The 19,128-nt window shown below is 34.4% G+C and overlaps 1 protein-coding gene across 3 annotated transcripts in view; it reads right to left on the bottom strand.

Annotated features, from left to right (window-relative positions):
- Positions 1-989: 989 nt before the first annotated feature.
- CDKAL1 (CDK5 regulatory subunit associated protein 1 like 1) overlaps positions 990-19,128 on the bottom strand; it is a 659,925-nt gene continuing 641,786 nt past the window's right edge. For all 3 annotated transcript variants that reach the window (XM_031946787.1, XM_003760138.4, XM_012541612.3), the window contains exon 16: positions 990-1,577. In XM_031946787.1, coding sequence (XP_031802647.1) covers positions 1,389-1,577 — 189 coding nt within the window. In that variant the 3' untranslated portion in view covers positions 990-1,388. The remainder of the gene's footprint in view (positions 1,578-19,128) is intronic.

Below are 19,128 nucleotides of genomic sequence, written 5' to 3' on the forward strand. Positions count from 1 at the left end.
CCGATGGGTTCTACTAAGACCCTTCGGCCCAGAAACCCGCTAACAATATCTGGCTTAACTCCCCACTTCCCTTTGGTGTTTTTCATCTCTCTGCCTGAGAAGTCAGGGAGGGGTGATCACCTCCTTTTCGGTGCTTTCACCTCTCTTCCTGAACTGTCAGGGGGACATGAGCCCCTGTGTTCTAAAACAAAAGAAAGTGAGAGATGCAGAGGGTTGGAACTCTGAAAAGGTGTACTTGAATCTAGTACAGCAGAGTACTTAAGGCTAAGTACCTATTTAATGTGTGAGATAATGCTTCTATACACATATACTTGGATGAGATGGTGATGTGATGACTCTTTGATTGGTGCCTGCTGAATGAGCTGTGGTGAGGATGGTAGGCAAGGATTGGAGGGCTGATGGGGAGAGTCAGAGTCTCTCTGCCACAGCAAGCTCAGCAGGGAAGACTTCAGGCTCCAGATTCCAGAGTCCAGGATCTATTTTTGATGAGCCATGTGGCAAATTGCCTGCCTCCTCCACTTCTCCCCCTAAAGACCAAGGACTTTGACTGATCCTGACTCTGATCCTGAGGCCTGACAGAGAGCTAGTCCGGACATTACAAGTATAAGAGCCAGAATTTGAATCCAAATTCCTTGATTCAAATCTGGATCCTTTATTCATTATACCATCTTGCCTCAAGTCACTTCATAAATGAGCCCCCCTCCCAAAAAGTCATAGACACACCCTATTTTGAAAACAACCCAACATATGTAAACTTATATTTACATAAGAAGCTAGGGGAGGATTCTTCACTTTAAAAAATGTTCTTACTAGGCTCTTCAAAGAGCAAATAACTTAATTCTATTTAAAATGTGAAATCCAATTGCAAAACATTTACGTTAAACATTTAAAATAATATACTACTTGGGTAAAATGCCGTATGGCTGTAGTTGGGGATGCCTAATTATGAAGTAACGATCACAACTCTTTGCAGTGTTACCAACACAAAAGGACTAGCAACAAGGTTCATTAGAAAAGGTTTAATAAAGCTTCAGCATTTTTCATATACAAAGAAAGGCTTAGAATCATTTGTAGTATACTTTGTTTCAAAATTGAAGTCACAGAGATTATAAATCATAGACCCTCTGTATGTCTTGCTAAAAATAATTCCAAAGGATTCATTTTAAAAATAAGACATTTATAGACAAAGCAGTTCTACGCTCTGGGTCAGCTAACAGGGATTCCACTCAAAGTCAAGCAGTGCTGTCCTCACTAAACTGTGGATGAAGAAGAGCCAGGAGGCTGGGCACAAAGTGTGGCCCTTGCAGGACAAATGGGGTCACATTTTCAAAGAGGCTTTTAATGAGCAGTTAATACCCCACCAGAGATTCTTTATTTAGTTGTGTGTTCTACTGAGAAGTCTTCATAAAAAAGGCAATAAGAAGAGCTAGCAGAAGCAAGCCCACTGACAATGTCTTTAGCCCACCATCTTGGAGTGCCCAGAGCACTCCTATTTTGGAACCCAGTGGTTCTTCCAGAGTCTCTGCAGACATGTTTCCTTTTGTTCTTGAGCCATTTTCAAGCACGTGTCTGAACTCCTGTGGAGAGAAAAAAGACAGTTTTAAGATGTCTATAAAGCACAGACCATGACAAAAATCAAATAGTAAATAAATTCTTTATCAGATCAGAATGCTTCCAATTTCTCTATCAACAATGCCTCCTTTTTGTTCTCACCCCACATTCCAGTTGCTAATATTTGAACCTAAAACAGCCTGAAGAATTTTTTCAGTGACTTTTAAAACAGTCCCTCCAAAGAGCTGCAAAATGGATAAAGCCGATAATAATAAGCGAACACCTCTTAGCTACGGTACAATCCAAATGTTTTTTTTTCTCGTAATCCTCAATGTCTGCACTGATATCCCTGCTGGCTTCCCTGCCCTTTGATTCCTTAACACAGAGGTACACAGCTGGAGAAAAAGGGGACCAATAGCACAGCAATCTTACCCACAGTAGGACACTGCCAATGTCAAGAACTTCTTTAGTAGCTCAGTGGTGCTCCATATCTGCCCATAGGGCTTTCTCCCCTGTTCTCACTCACCTTCTTGGTGAGCATTTTGGGTCTCAGAGTTGCCTGCTGGGGTGGCATTCTCAACTGATTTAAAAGTAGCCTTAAGTTTTTGTTACAAAATGTTTAGTCTTTGGACAGTATGTTGAGGCTATTCTTCTGCACGTCTACATAAATCATGTTATTAATTTAAAACACACACACACACACACACACACACACACACACACACACATCCCCAATATTGGACCAGCTAAACAGATTTTTGTTTTCTCATTAGCAACTTGGTAATTAATGTAAAAGGAGTTCTTGATCTCTATGGTATTAATTAAGAAGTAGAGAAGTTACTCAGTTAGCATCAGGGTGTGTGAGTTAGAGTTTGAAGCCAGCTACTGGTTCCCTGTTCCATTTAACACAAGTCACCTAATCTCTCTAGGTCTCAGTTTTCTTTTCTGTAAACTGCCAGGTTAGACTAGAAGACCATTAAGATCTTCTTCAACTTTGGTCACATTATCTCATATATAAATTTGTAAAATTTGCCCAATATATATATAAATATAATATTTACAATTCAATTATCTGCCATGAGATCATTTATAACTGGCTAGACTTTCCCCAAATACTGCTAGCTATTTCTGAGAGCATTTAGGATATGCTTCAGTCAATTATGCTTAGCTTAAAAAAAATAAAAATAAAATACAGTTCTTAAGATATAATTAATCTTTTTAAAGCCAGGTTTAAACAAATGACCTATAAATCAGAGTGAGATACAAAGAACTATAAATGTCTAGGTAGGATCTTCTCCCAGGAAAACATAACTATTAAGCAAACATTATTTAATTAATTAATGTTGTTCCTCTCCCCATCCTCTTTTATGGTTTGAACCTCTGATTCACCAAGTGTGGTGAACTCCTGCATAGAAACTTCCTTTGCTGACATGGATTGATTAGCCATTCCTCAACTACGTAGAAGTTGGCTGGAGCACTGAGACATTAGAGCGACCAAGCTCACAGACAGAGGAAAGACTTGAACCCAAGTTCAAGGTTTTTTTTTTAAACTTCAACGCCTATCCATTATACCATATTGTCTCATCTTTTCTTTTTTTATTTTGAGAAAAAACTTACCATTTTCTCTCACACATGCTATAAGTATACAAAAGACCACAGATATAGGCCTGCTTATGGATTTCTGGTACCAATTAGTAGTTTTTCTCTGGACTTTCTAATTAAGCTACAGCTCAGGAGAACTCATTTATCTATAGAAGTTCATAAATACTATTTTCTAAGCTCATGATTATTCCATTATCCTTCTTTTGCAGAAAACAGGAAAAGGTTATAAAAACAAATTTTAAAGCTAAGATAAAACTTGGAATTCATTTGTCCAATTTTTTCATTAAAAAATTTAAAAATATGTACAGACAATTTAAAACCTTCATTTAAAAAAATATGAGTTCTAAATTTTCTCTTTTCCTCCCTTTCCCCTTCCCTAAGATGGTAGGCAATTTGAAATAGTTATATATATATGCTATCATGTAAAACATGTTTCCATATTAGTCATGTTGTGAAAGAAGACACAGATCAAAAGAAGAAAAACTTGAAAAAATTAAGAAAATGAAAAATAGAATTGCTTTGATCTGCATTTAGACTCCATCAGTTTTTTCTCTGGGAATGGATAGCATTTTTCAGTGTAGTCCTTTGGAATTTTCTTGGATTGCTGAGAAGAGCTACAAATTTCAGTGTTGGAGGGGTTGAAAGAAAGATAGGAAAATAAATTGTTGATGGAGCTGTGAAATAATACAGGCATTTCGGAAAGAATTTCTGAATTATGCAAATGAAATGAATAAAGTTTCCATGCCTTTTGAATCTTGGGCTTATGCTACAGCAAGAAAAAAACAGAAGAGTAGGAAGTCCCTACATATTACAAAATGTTTATAGAAGCAACATTTGAGATAGTTAAGAATTAGAAATGGCATAGTCATTAACTTGGGACATGGATAAATAAAATGAAGTACATGAAAGTAATGGAATATTACTATGTTGTAAAAAAAAATACATATGTGATGATTACAGAGAAGGATGGAAAAGTTCTATATGAATGATATAGAATGAAGTAAGCAGAGACAAGGAAGCAATGTATATAGTAATTCCAAAACATAAATGGAAAGAACTACATACCAAAAAAAACAAAAACAAAAAAACCCTGAAGCCTAAATTAAATTTAGATTATAAAGATCAAATGAGACTTAGAACAAAGAAATAATGAGAAGACATCCTCAATTTGCTCCTTCATGAAGGTGGGAGAGCCAAAAGTGTTACATGTTGCACATTTAAGGATTTTCTCAAGTTTATTAATCAGTTACATGAAATCTTTTTCCTTTCTAGAAAAATACTATTTGTCATACAAAACGGTTCTCTGAGAGGGGCAGAAGAAGGTATACTTGGGATTATTATGATGTTTTAAGAAAAAAATCAATAAAAACATTAAAAAATTCATGACTGTCTTTCCTACTCAGCAGATGCTTTTTTTGGCAGCCAAGTCACTCGTTTCTTCCTTCCATCTAAAATGTTTGGCTTTAATTTAAGAGTTATTTTGTATAGACTACAAATATTACAAATGCAAAGAATACAAATTCAAACCAGCAAATAAATAACATTTTCAATCTAGCTTATTGTAAGAGTCTTTCTGGAGAATAAACCCTTCTTTTCCTTTCTATATATGAAAATATTCTCAATTAAACAAAAAAAAATTATATTGTGGATTCATCACAGTTTCTAACACATCCCAAACTCATTTGAGTTCATCTAAACTTTATGTGCTGACCAACAGGTTAAAATCTGAAATGGCTACTAAAAGTAAGTTGTTGTATCAAGAGAAAGATGTATTATGGGGCAGGCTTCTTCTAGGGTTAGCTGAAGCAGTATGTAGTTTCAATGTACTCTCAACTCACCAAAAAGGTCTTAATTAAACTTAGTAATGATGATCATCTAAAAGCATTCAGTGATACTGAATTTCAAGAGTACATAATTAATACAATTGTTTTTGACCAAAGAATAAACTAGAGCCAATTAACTGTGGATATTTCATTTGTTAGCACAGCTATATTTTACTAAGAAAAATATGGGTTAGAAAGTCTAGTCTACCAGTCCCAAAAGGTTAAGTACAAGGCCATGACAAAGTGATATTTTCACAGAATTAATAAGCATTTAATAGACAGATTTACTTAGAGAACTTCACTGAAGAAATAATGAGAACTTAATATTTGTATTATGAATGATAAAAGGTTAATTATATAAGGTTACTTTTTTTTTTTTTAAAGTAGAACTTGGGAAAAGGCAACACTAAATTTCAAAGAAAAACCAAGCTTATGCAGCTTTATAAAGGAAGGTAATTAGAAACTACTTCTAAGGCATGTAAACATTAGCTATGGTAATTTCTTTCTAAAAATCAAGACTTATTTGCCTTTCGATCAATTCATGAAGTTTTATTTACTGGGATTTTAATTATTTAATGAAACCAATATTTCCAAAAGCCACAACTTTACTTCTGAGACTGATCAGAATTTTAGAGAAATTACAATTCACTCAGAAATGTCTTTTACTGATACAAATCTTTCAGCCTGGTGAAATATAAATGTAATGGATTTATCCAGGGGTTCATTCATCATGTTATAGTAGATTTGTAGTGTACTATGACCACTCATATTACCACTGGGCAGTTAGTTTGGAGTTTTACTTACTATGTAATACTTTTTCCTCTAAGAAAGGAAATTTAACCCTTGTCTTATTGAATTCCTAAAAAAAGAAAAAAAATTCACTTCTCAAATTCTAAGCTCATTGTCCTTAACTGGGAGATACAAGTTAATAAATGAGAAAGGGATCAGAATATTTCTTTCCCTAATGTTCATTGACATTAGGGGACAAATTTAAATTATTTTAGTTTTCACTTTCTAAAATCACTATAGTGGAAGGACTATGGAACACTGAACATAATGTCAGAATTGTTCTATGTCTTTTATTTTGTTGAACTGCTTCTCTTCTTTCCTACTTCTTTAATTTATTCTTTACTATCAGGGATAGCTCAATGGAGATGGGAAGAATATATTCAAAAATGAAGGTGATATTAAAATAAAATAAAGAAAATATATTGATAATCTACTCCCTTATTTCTTTGTTCTTTAATATCATTTTGCAAGGTAAGGGAAATGGAAAAAAAATACCTAAAGTCAATTTATAATCACAAGACACTAAATGGGACCTGCATTAGACACAGTGACCTATATAATAACTCTGATAAGATCAGATCAATTAACTCTGTCTTTTTAGTTTCTTTACACTTTTTCAATTATGACTATGAAAAAATAGGGCTTTAGATTTTGTTCAGGGAAAAGATTATCTTATCAAATCTATAATACAAAAATAATTAAGAATCAATATCAGTTATGTTAAGCCAGATATGTAATTTGGATTTAAATGAGCAAAACCATAATAATAGAAGCTCCAGGTTATTACTAAAAATACATCATCCCACAGATGAAGAAATTATCCCCTGGACACTAGGCCAGGACATTCTAAACTGGTGAATAACTTAGGAGAAAAAAGGAACATAATAATCTATAGAGGGGATGATATTTTGGCCTGATCTTATATCTTGGAATAACAATGCAAAAGTGGAGAGCTCTCTTCACCTCAAATTAAATATATCTTTTATTCCTGCTCTGTTCTACATGTATAATATCTTTGCTTTGTGGGAAAAATACTGGGACAGTATCCCTGGTTAGTTCATGTTCTCTAAGTGGGCGGAGCTCTTGGAATGTTCTCCTTTTTGAGAAAGGAAATGAGTTCAATAGACAACCTAAAGTAGAGATGTTCAAACATGTAGCCTGTGGCTATTTCAGAGGGCAAGCTGGACTTAAAATACAATTGAGAAATATTTAACAGAATAAATAAAAATAAAGTAAAACACAGATAACATTGTATTTTAAAAAACTAAGTCAATATACGGCCTGCAGAGATCCTTAGGTATGGTTTAGTATCCTTATATGTAGCTTCTATTTGACTTTGACACCACTAGCCTAAGGCTTTTCACGGGCACTTCACCAAAGTGATATTGCAATAAATGTAAAAAATAAAATTTACATTTATTTTCCTTTGAAATTTTTTTTAATGGAACTTCAACTAAAATGGTAGGGGAACAGAAGGAAGGAGGGTCATTGTGGGTTTCACCAGATACCCACATTCAAAGCACTGACTATGTGGACTCAGAGTTCTATCCAGCCACTTCTCTGGCTCTTCAAGGTACTTCCATTCAATACTTTGAAAGCTTCATGTTTTTATCTGGAGGGCTAATCCCTCCACTGAAACACAGATCAAAAACTGCCCAGAGCAGATGGATGATTGAGGGGCTTTTGGGATGTGTCAACTTAACCAGGAGGACACTTTTAAGGTCTCTCCCCACTCTAAAACCTATTCTCATTGTGTTCTGGAATCAGAGTTAGGGACAACAAGAAGCTGAGGAGAGGAATATACTGAGGTTGAAAAGGTGAAGGCCTTCACATAAGGAAACACTTCTTAAGAAACAAAGCTGTCCAAAAGCGAGATGAGTAGATTGAGGAAGCAGTTCCACTTTAAAAGATCACTTCTGTCTCAATAAAAAGTGTTCATGTTCAGATTTTAGTTGGGACCAAATGAATCCCCAACATGCTATGTTTCTCAATTTATGAGACTTTATAACTAGATAGGTCCACCGACAGTAGAATTCCAGTAGGAGATTAGGCCCATAATTATATCTTTTTCTAGCTTGGGAAGTTGCATTCTGTCTGGCATAGCCTTCAAGAGCCCTAGGAGATCATCTCTGTGCCTCAACTGGGCATTATGGTAGGGCTTTATTGAATAGTCTTAATCATCATAATAAAAAAGTATTTATTAAATATAATTTGTACTTAATTGTGCCGAGTTCTGTGCAACTTAAGGGTTAAGAAAAGTACAAAAAGAGGTTCTATCTTCTCGTATTGCCTCATATAAGTCTCATATCTCGTTCTTATCTTACTTCTATTTCACAATCTGCAATGCATTAATAATATTTTTGTAGTTTATCAGTATTTTTCATTGCAAAACATATGAAACAAGAAAAAATATAGCAATGGACAGTAATAATAAAATTACCATCAAAATTGAGAATTTTGATATAGATTATATAGTCATTTTACTTATAGGCATCTCCATTTTATGGGACCAAGTTCTTCTTTTTCTTTCTTTTTTTGTGCCACTCATTGCCAAACATATTATGCAATGCCATTTAATAATGCATGTCACATAAAGCCATTTCTTGTTGCTTCCCTTGAAATCTTTGGCTTAATCAGGCTTTGTAAGTATAATCTATGGAGATGGCGCACACACATGGAGTGGTATTTTTTGGAGGAAATGATGGGGGAGAGGTTGGGGAGAATATACTTGAACTTACATTATTGCAATATTGCAAAATGCATTTTAATGAGGAACAGTTGGTCTGGTTCTGCTCAAGTAAAAGATGTCCCTGGAAGAGAGCTGCCACCTGTCCTCCCATCTTGCAATGCAGACTCTAAATGAGTGCTTCTGCCCCGATACCTGCAGGTGGTTGCCATTGTCTTACAATAACATTCAGTTTGCCAGCTTGTATGAAGTTTGGCTGACAGACAACTAGGACTCCCTTATATTTCATGTAACTGTCAGAGTAAGGTAAAGGGAATTATTGCCAAACTATTTGTGTCCCCCCATTTTTGTAGACAATTAAATTTATCTGATATTATCTAATTAAGAATCCCCAATTGCCCCCAGTCAAAATATCTTCATATTTTCTATAGGAGTTTTACATGTGCTGTATTTATGTTTATGAGTGTCAACACACACATATATATATACACACATGTTCAAGCCAATCAGAAACTGTAAAATCAGACTAGATCATGTCTTTCCATTATTTTTAACATTTAATCTTAAATGTTAACTTTAACATCTATACATAACATTGATATTCTACTATATAAACATATAAGTACACAGTATTGCCAATCTGCAACCATTACTTTGGGGCCAGAAACAACTTTAAAAAGTCATCCATAATTTTTCCTTCCAACAACAACAACAAAAAATTCCTATACCTTTAACATGGACAGCTTCATTAAAATTACAAGGAATATTTCTAGGTTCTAATACAGTAAAACAGTCACCATGAACTTAGCATCATGGCCAGCTTTTCATCTTGTTTTGGTGGTAGCAGAGTAAACATAAGGTTTTGCTAATAAGGTATAGCATAAATTATTAAAGTATCTTCTGTATGATCAAATGCATTTCAGATTATATTCTGAATAATTCTGCCTTGACAACTGCCAGAGACATATATGTTATGTGCTCTTGCATAGTCTCATTGATCCTTATCTTTCTGATGCCCTAGTCTTAGACTTTTAACTCCACAGAATAAAAGAAAACATAGTCACTTCAAAACCTAACATCTGGCATCTGTCGATCATATCTTTCTATCAGATTTTTCTTCATGTTAGTCAACAAAGACATGAAGATAACTCTTTAGCTCTGAACTGAGATTTTAATGTATTCAAAATATTTCTTATATGTAAATTCATTTCATGGCTCAGAGGCACTGTTAGAACAGTGAAAAACTACTTGATGGTACATTTTGTTGTTGTTGTTCAGACATTTCTCAGTCATGTCTGAGTCTCTGTGACCCATTTGGGATTTTCGAGGCAAAGATACTGGAGTGGTTTGCCATTTCCTTCTTCAGCTCATTTTACAGAGGAGGAAACTGAGGTAAATAGGGTTAAGTGATTATTCAAGGTCACATGGCTAGTTTTAGAGTCTGAGGCCAGATCTGAACTCATGAAGATGTATTCCTGATTCCAAGTCCAGTGCTTTTCCACCATACCACTAAGGTGCTCTTAAATGGTACATTTCTCAAGATAAATTAGAGTTTTAGATATTTTTATTCAAGTACTGAGTACAGTGATTGTACTATACTACCAAGTCAAGATATGCTAATTTTCTACAATTACAATTTAAATATAATATACAATATCTTTTAGATAATACAAATTAAATAATGGAACTGATCAAGATTTATAATCTCTCACTTCAGTTTACCATATTTTCAATTAATTATAAATTTTTGTTGAATAGAATGTAAGTTCATGGACGGTATAGGCTGTTTCATATTTCCTTTAATAAGATTATTCTGGCAGTCATAAAGAAGACAGATTGAAGAGGAGAGTAAGATTGAAAGCAGGAAGACCAATTGGGCTGTTTTTCCAAAGGTTTAGGCAAGAGATGACAAGGGATCAATTTCAAGAGGGCTTAGGTTCCAGTTGTAGTGCTGCTACTTACTATCAAATGATTTGGGGAATAAGTCACAGTTTCTTCATGTCTAGAAGAAAGGATTTAGACTAGATGGCCTCTCCTGTTCTAAATTCATGATCTTATGTTTGTGACAGAGAAGAATAGAACACTTCTCTTACTTCTTATATTTAATGGTGCTCCAAATCACTTTCCCCAATCCCTGGTTATTTTAACAGTCATTCTAGAAACAATTACAGACTGCTCTAAATCCTGGGAAGCCAGGCATTTTCAGGGAAATTTTACCTGGGGATATGAACACGTATCCATACACACAAAATAAGGAGGAAGAAAGTGAACAGTTTATATATTCTGTGGCTTGTATACTGATAGTGGCAGAAATCCAAATGACTACTCCACAGCATGGACCAAGAGAGCCATTAAAACAACCTAATATTTGTAGCACAGGTGAGGTAGAGAGGAATGAAGAAAGAGTAAAGGGGGGAAAGATGCTTTGCTGATAATGAAACCCTTCTGATAAAATCGGAAACCACAACTAAAAGCAGTATTCATTCCACTGGTTGAACACAGGAAGTACTGCTCTTGGATGGTGCCGAACATGCAATTGTTAGTATTAAATTTAATCTTTAAGAAATCAATTCAATGCAAACTGATTATTCCTCAGGGTTTCATCCAAGAAGGTGATCATGGGAATGTGTTGGCAGATGTTTGGTTTGTATGTAAAATGAAAGAGAAGTCATGTGTGATGTTAGCTGTTATGATAGGAGTCCTCTCATCCCCTTCTAAGCGTCATTTTCAAAGGCACACTGTAACTATGAGTGAAATGAATGTGAGCTAAGGCTTTAGCATCATTAAGTTACACATGGTGTACAAAATTGGAAAAGGAGATGACAGGTGCTTGCTTTTGTCTCTGTCACATAATTAATTAGCTAAAAGGGAAACCCATTTCCTATAGACCACCATCATTGGTTTCCGGCTTTGAAAACAGAGATAAACCAATTAAGATAAATCGTATGGCATGCATTTACCTATAATTATACTGAACTTTTTGTTTTTTAATTCAGCCTTCTGTGGTGGGCTTATTCATATCCCAGAGTGTTTTCATTACATAGTTTCCTACATGGCTCTATTATACTCTTTCAAATATCCATGATAAGGCATATATTGTAATTGTATCTGTATGTATTTATTTAGGTTTTTTTTAATCTGTTTTTATTCTTCCCATGGAGATAAAACAGTCAAAATGACTCTGTCAAAGATATTCTTTTTAAAAAGGGAGGGAGTTTACATAGAATTTAATGCTCAATGATTTAATATCTATGTTTAGGATAAGTATGAAGTAACACATATTAATCACTATCTCAAACTTTGAAAGAAAGAAAAAGTCTAAGATGTTTAAAAACAGCAGGTTCCTACTCTCTGAACAGTTCTTAACAATGAGTTGTATTTCAAGCCAGTTGTTTGTTTATTTTTTTTTCTTATAGAAATGGTGTTATATATGGTATCAAATTTGTAGACTCACTAACAATATCTTGAGAATTTCAAGGTGTTCACAACTCTCTCCTTTTTATCTTCCTACTCTTACTCCCCTCTATGTATTCCATAACATAGACAGTGTTTTCTTACTGCTTCTTGCATATGAGGATGTATCTATGGATTTACTCTGTAATTTTTTAAACTTCTTTTTCCTATTTTATTTTTCAATTAACTAGCATTTCTTTCCCTTTTCTCTCCAACCATAATTTAAAAGAAATGTAAAAAAAATAAACACATGCCTACAATGCTTTCTCTTTTCATCTTTACTCCCTAGCTTCCTCAAAGACTCAGATCAAAGGTAACCTTTTACAGGAATCCTGTCCTTGTCCCCACTCCATGCCCCTCGACCCTATCTCAAATCATCTTTCTAAGGTTATACCTTCCATAGTAATATTTGCCTAGAATATGAGCTCTTTAAAGGCAAAGGCTATGTTTTTGCCTTTGTTTACAGTATATCCAGTATTTAGCATAGCATCCTGTACATGCTAAGCACTTATAAATGCTTGTCAACTGACAAGAACTTATCTGACCCATACTGTAATTTCAGTATTGTGTCACATTGCATGTCTAATACTGTTCTGGTGGTTAAAAACAAAATTCCAGTTCGGGCCTCTAGTAATAATCTTTATCCACTCCAAGTGGGAACTGAGACAACTAAATTTCTGCTTCCTACTAATTGCTGCTACAAGAACATGGATTTTCTTAAAAGTGGTGCAATAACATATCCCTCCCAAATTATGAAGAAGAATGGAGGGCTACTTGGGCTACTGAGGGTGTGGCAGGGGAGAAGAGAAATAAAAAAAAAAGACAAAAGAAAAACGAAAAGAACATGTAAATAAGATTGCTTAATAGAGGCTTATTTGCAATAAAGACACATCAAATTAAAAGGAGCTGTACTTCCAAAACTTCATCTACTTTAAAAAAGCTGGATAATTAGTGTCCTAAAGAATTCTGCTGTTTGATTTCTTACCATCATGTACAAATGGAAAATCATGAACCCATGAATAGGGAGTTTTTCTTCAGCTTCAACTATGACTAACCTGTTTCAATCTGGTTTTAATTTACAGAGCATCTTAGATCCATCTTGCTTAATTAGCCTGAGAAAGTTAAAGAAGACTAGGGTTAGGACTGATTTCTAAAGGGTCACAGTGGTTATAGAACATGCTTGAGAATTTGGACCTTTGAGCAAATTGTGGAAACTGAGTAGACTGGGATCACTCTGATGTGGATGAGTGAAGAGTACAGCATTTTGAATTAAAGGACCTGGGTGTGAATATTGGTTCTGCTGTTTGCTCTCTCTGTGACCAGAAAGTTTTCCCATTTTGGGGGCTTTCATTTAATTTGTTGTGATTCGTCCAAAGTCACACAGGCTTTAGGTGATCTTAGATTTCCAAAGACTCTGGGAGATAATATCAATCTAGAAAAGTTCAAGGATGGGCCTAGTTATAAGTTCTAACTCTGTTCTCCAAAGTCTAGCCCAGCTAAGTTCTGAGAGATGCTTATTATCATCATGTTGGCTTCAGATACATAAGGGTTTTTTTTTCCCCTCCCATAACAAATCCCAAACACTATCTACTAAGTCACTGAAGGCTTATGATCCACGTTGGTAGAAAAAATATCCAAATCACAGATTTTAAAATGTACTTTAATTAAGTACATAAGTAATATATAGTAATATTTGCATTTCTTAAAATAGAAAAGGTTAAGTACATTGACTAGTATCAGAAGTGGAAAGACATGTAAGATCTGATTCCCACTCAGTTGCTCTATTCACTAAAAGTTCTCTTCATTTAAGGAGAGCACATCTCAGGAATCTCATTTCTATTCTACCTATACAACTTTGGGATTTCTCCACCATGTCCCAAGAAGCTCATCACTGGGATGACCTTACCCATTCCTTTAAGATCTCAAAAGCCTAGAGGGCTTTTTTTTCCTCCTCTACTTCATCACCAGCTTCTGTCCAAACCTCCATTTAAGAGGGGAGCTTAGCTCAGGTACTTGCAGATACTTTTGCTTCACTGTACTTCCGTGCCAAATATCCTTTCCTTCCTCTCCTTCCCCTTTGCTAATTATGTTCTCTCTTAGTACTCCTGGGAATCCCAGCATCTCCTGGGGTGGGTACAATTAGTAACTCAATGACTGCTGCCTTCACCAAGCCACTGACTACCTTCAGGAAGAGGAAAATCACCTAAGGTAATTGCACAATTAGTGATGCAATTGTAACGAGTGCTAATTACGCTGCATCATACCACATATATAATACTTTGGTTGGTATTCAAATTGGTACCTGAAATATGTCCCAAATATATTTAGAACTAATGCACTAAGGCTGATAAGCACAAGAATCAATTCTGTTTTTTCATTACACCAAGTAAAATACAATTCTTCAGTATGAAACAAATATATAGAACTGTATTAATTCATAGGAGAGGCCAATGAATGTTTAATTAGTAAAGAAGAGGGTCAATGAGATACAATTTGAAGAAAAGACATGCCTAAAAATGAGTTTTATTTTTAGGACATCATTTTAAAAATGTGCAAAAAATCCCCTTCTTAAATAAAATGCAAAATCACCTCTAAAATAGGGGGTCTAGAATGTTTCTATAAAAGCCATCTGGGATAGGAGCCAATATCTTGGGGGGTGGAAGGAAAAATAGGAAGGAACACACCCTCATTTGCTTCTAACACGGTTAGTTGATCTGTTTGAAATTAGATCCACTTTTAACTGTTTTGACTTAATTATTAAGCCATTTCTTAACTCATGAATGCAGTTTTCATTTGCTTTCAAAACTGGCACTGAACTAATAGACCCTCGCACTTCAGTGATTTGGGAAATGAATGTTAGATAGGAGAAAATTTTAACAGAGCTTTTCTAAGGGTCAGAGCTTCAAAAATACAGCACAGAGTGTATACAAAACTCAGGACACCTGACTAGCCTGCTAACGTGGTAATAAGGAAAATTGGCACTCTTTAAAACTCTGCCCCCTTTCCAAAACCAATCTGTTCTCCTGATGCTCCAGCATGAGGATCAAAGTGCCAGGAGATGAGAAATATGTGGGAGTCATGCACCCTCAGGCTCCCTTTCCCTTCCCTTCTATAATAAAGAGGGCTAAGCACAAAGTTCCAATTTACAACACTGTACTAAATAATGGTGCATGAAGTATTACAGAAACTCAATAAGAGTAGTCAGTGAATTGATCTTTTTATTGCTTCTTTTTTTGTACCTACAAGAATTGTAAAGACAAAATTCACTCTGGTTTCTCCTTATGCTTGTAAGAAACAATGGATTGATCATAATAGTAAAGGAAGAAAATTGTTGACTTTTAAATGTTCATCTTTTATGGTAAAAGTTAATTACTACACATTATATACATTAAACAGGGATTGAATATAAAAACTTACAAAGATAGAAAATTAGAAATCCTTTTTCCATTTGTTTATAGATATTCAACCAGAAAACTGCTGTTATTTAATTTTTCTAAAGTAATGCAAATATCTATTGCTTACTAGGGCAGCTAGATGGCTTATGGACAGCTAAACAGTGCAATGAATAGAGTACAGGATGCAGAATCAAGAAGATCTGAGTTCATATCTGGTCTTGGACATAAGCTGTGTGACTTTGATCTCATTTGGTTCATCTGCAAAGTGGAGATAATAACAGCACCTATCTCCCAAGGTTATTGTGAGGATGAAATGAGATATTTTTTATAAAATGTTTAGCACAATGTTTGGTACATAGTAAATGCCATATAAATATCAGTTACTACTACAACTATTAAATCAAAACCAGAACATATTTGCAGGAAATAGACAGTTTCTATTATAATTAGAAAGAAGAATGTTTCTTTTCCTCTTATCCTCATGCTACTAGAAGTAGAGTGTTTTTGCCTTTGATAAACTATGGGTATAGATATGGTTAAGATATTAAAGGAAAAACAAAGAGAAAAGGATAGTAATAGTGAAACTAAAACAGAAAATTAGATATAACCTTTTAGTCTTTAAAATGATATTAACAAATTATGTTTCCTCCTGCATTCGAAAGGCAGACTTGTAGCTTTATCATCAAATCCATGTGCATATAGTAGGCACTTCAGAAGTACTTGCATATTATGGTGTCACCTGCCTGATGTTAAAGGTCTTCTTTGAGAATGAAGGACAAATGCCACCAACAACAATTTATCCAAACTAAGTTCATTAAACAAAAGGCCAACAATATCCTTCAGGAATTAAAATGCTATGGAATTACATTTTCTTGCTCTCCATCTCTCCTCATCCCTTTTCTCTTGATCATTTAGTTCCTAATAGAAGATTAATCCTTAGATCAAAGAAATAAATCCTGACTAATAGACATCCAGTTCAGACTTCTGGATATTTTGTCAAAAACATAATTAAAAATACAAAAATGCTCTTTGACGCCAAAGTATCTTTGATGATTTTCATCTGTTATTTCTTTATTTTAAATGCTTTTGCTCAAGATCAAGATAGTTATTATTACTGTTTGAAAAATAATGTCAATTTTCCAGGCTGTTACCTACTATGAAATAGTAATATTTACACAGATGTGTGTGTCTGTGTGTGTGTGTCTGTGTGTACACATACATAAGAGAGCGAGAAATGTTTATTTAGCTTTACTTGAGATGGAGCAGAAAAATCAGTATCTTTTCACTATGAAGTAATTCTCAAATTACTAAAAAGATGATCAAATAATATTTTGTGTACTTCAGTAGAATGTAAGCAACACTTTAATACTATCAATATATTTTACATCCTTCAATATCTGTGACTTTAAAAATGGGTTTTACCATAGACAAATAGAGAGGATCTTTATTTCTCTGTCTTGAGAAATGAACATGTTAGATTTGATGCTTGAGATACTCCCAGCTATAAAGTTTAATAAGTTTATGAGTCTGCTTAAAGAGATATGAAATATGGGAAGTTATGAATCTGGGAACAATGGGATCATATAGAAAGGGACTCTGCAGAAAATGAACTCTCTTAGGAAGAAGGTAAGTATCTTAAAACTTTTAATTTTCTGTGTGATAAAAGGGAAGTAAATGTATTGAATCATGTTTACTAATTTATAAAGAAATTAACTGGACATTATGTCATAGACTGATGATGGAGAGCAATGTTTCACTTTTTGTAGAATAGTGTTTAAGTCCTAATAACATTAGGAATGAGATTTAGGTTTATTACTCCTAAAAATAATCAGCATGATTTTTGTCATTCTTTCCTCTTCTCCTCCCATTTCCCTCTCTTTTCCTCTGTGGAATGAAAAATGTGTAGAAATAAGATGACATTGCTATATATCTTTACACTTTGTCTCTTTTGGAGCCCAATTTCCTAGAGAGCAGTAAGCATATACTTCTATCTCTGTAACAAATACCACCATCACTCCTCCTACTCATATTTATATAGAGTGGTATAAGATTTACAAATACATAGAATCTTGCACATAAACAGCACTTAATAAAAGTTTGTTGAACTAAATTTACTCAATATTGACACTCATTATGTGCTCTCTGTCAACATTTTTAAATTTTAGAATCTTAGAAATGGAAGAACCCAGGTTTCCTAACTTAGAATCTAGTTTTTCTTTCACAATATCATGATAATTGTAATAATTATTTCAGACATTCAAAATAGCCAAAAAAGTGAGACTATGTCTCTGAGGTCTTTTCAATAAGGATAAAGTCTGGCCAAATAACTAAAGACGACATTCTCATACTCTGCAGTAATCTGCACTGATGCGAATTTCTTTATCCAGAATCTTTTATCACAAACAGGAATGAATTTCCACAGTATGACATTTTTGACTTGAAATATTTGGCAATAGGAAGCCCACTTACAAAATGTCTTGGAAGAGGATAGCTTTTAAAAAGGTCAAAAAAAAATCATCTGATAATTAACCAACAATAAGGGAATTTTCTAGATTATAAATTCTCAGGGTTGGCTCTATAGGAATGAACATGGATTACCCAGAGAAGTGATAAACTCTTTTGTAAAACTTGTGCCAAGGAAATTATAGAAAGGATTACTCTGGGATCCCTTTTAACTCTAGGATTCTCTTGTTTTGTGAAAGTGAAAAATGGAAACCATTAAACCAGAAACAGCAACCATTTTTGTGGACTCCTATGCTGTCCACTAACTTAGGCTTCAATGAAGGACAACACAGTGCAATGAAAAGGACAATAGATTTAAAGTCAGGGGATCTCATCTTGAGCGCCAATTTTGCCATTCAATGGCTTAAGTAGTTTATGGGTCTCAGTTCTCAGTTATAGTGGGGGAGGGGTTTCAGATGATTATCAGACACGATCAAGGAATGTCAATGGGACTGATATTCTCGTAGATGATCCTAACCTTTTTTTTTTTTTTTTTTGCTTGTGCCTTGGCTCTCCTTAATCTATTTTCTTTCACTAATATCACTAATCATTCCATCCATCCCTGCTTTCCCAAGGCATCACTCTTGCTCTGGCTTAATTTTTTTCCTTGCTATTTCTAGTTTAACTTTACACTGTTTTCTGCTCTGGAATGTGTTGCCCCCTCGTCCTATCACCTATCTCTATTTCTACTGAGGTTATCCCCATGTTTCAGATCATCCATATTCATAAAACGAGTTATCTCTACTGTACTCCCTTTCTCACCTTTCTTAGATAATCAGTTGCTACTTCTATTTAGTCAATTTTATGCCCACAATATCTCTTGTATAAGAGTTCCCTTTTCTCTACTTATACAGGTGCTACTGTAGTTCAGGCCCTAATTATTTTTTTCCTAGACTGTAGCAAAATATTCATAATCCAAAATCAAATCTCTCTTCTCTGTAATCTATTTTTTACAGTTACCAAAGTAACATTTCCAAATAATGTTTAGGATATTTTGTACTTCAGCCAATTTGCAGTTTTGACTCCTCTCACCAGTAAATTTCAGAAACATATACATGTTATGATATTGCTTAGTTCCATTATCAAAGAGATTACTGAAAACATCAGATTTACTACATCCATGTGTTATCAAAGCATGAGTAATGTCATTCTTTTCCCCCCAGATCCCAGCATATAGAAGGAATTCCATTAAAATCATCAAGACAGTAATAAGAAATGATAATCCTAATAATAGTACACTGTCACTGCCTAATACAAGCTATATTTCCCCTCATTTTATGTTAATATACATTTACAATTTATTTTAAGAGAGAAAAAGACAACACAC

The sequence above is a fragment of the Sarcophilus harrisii genome, chromosome 1 (genome assembly GCF_902635505.1).
Source record: "Sarcophilus harrisii chromosome 1, mSarHar1.11, whole genome shotgun sequence".
NCBI lineage: Eukaryota > Metazoa > Chordata > Mammalia > Dasyuromorphia > Dasyuridae > Sarcophilus > Sarcophilus harrisii.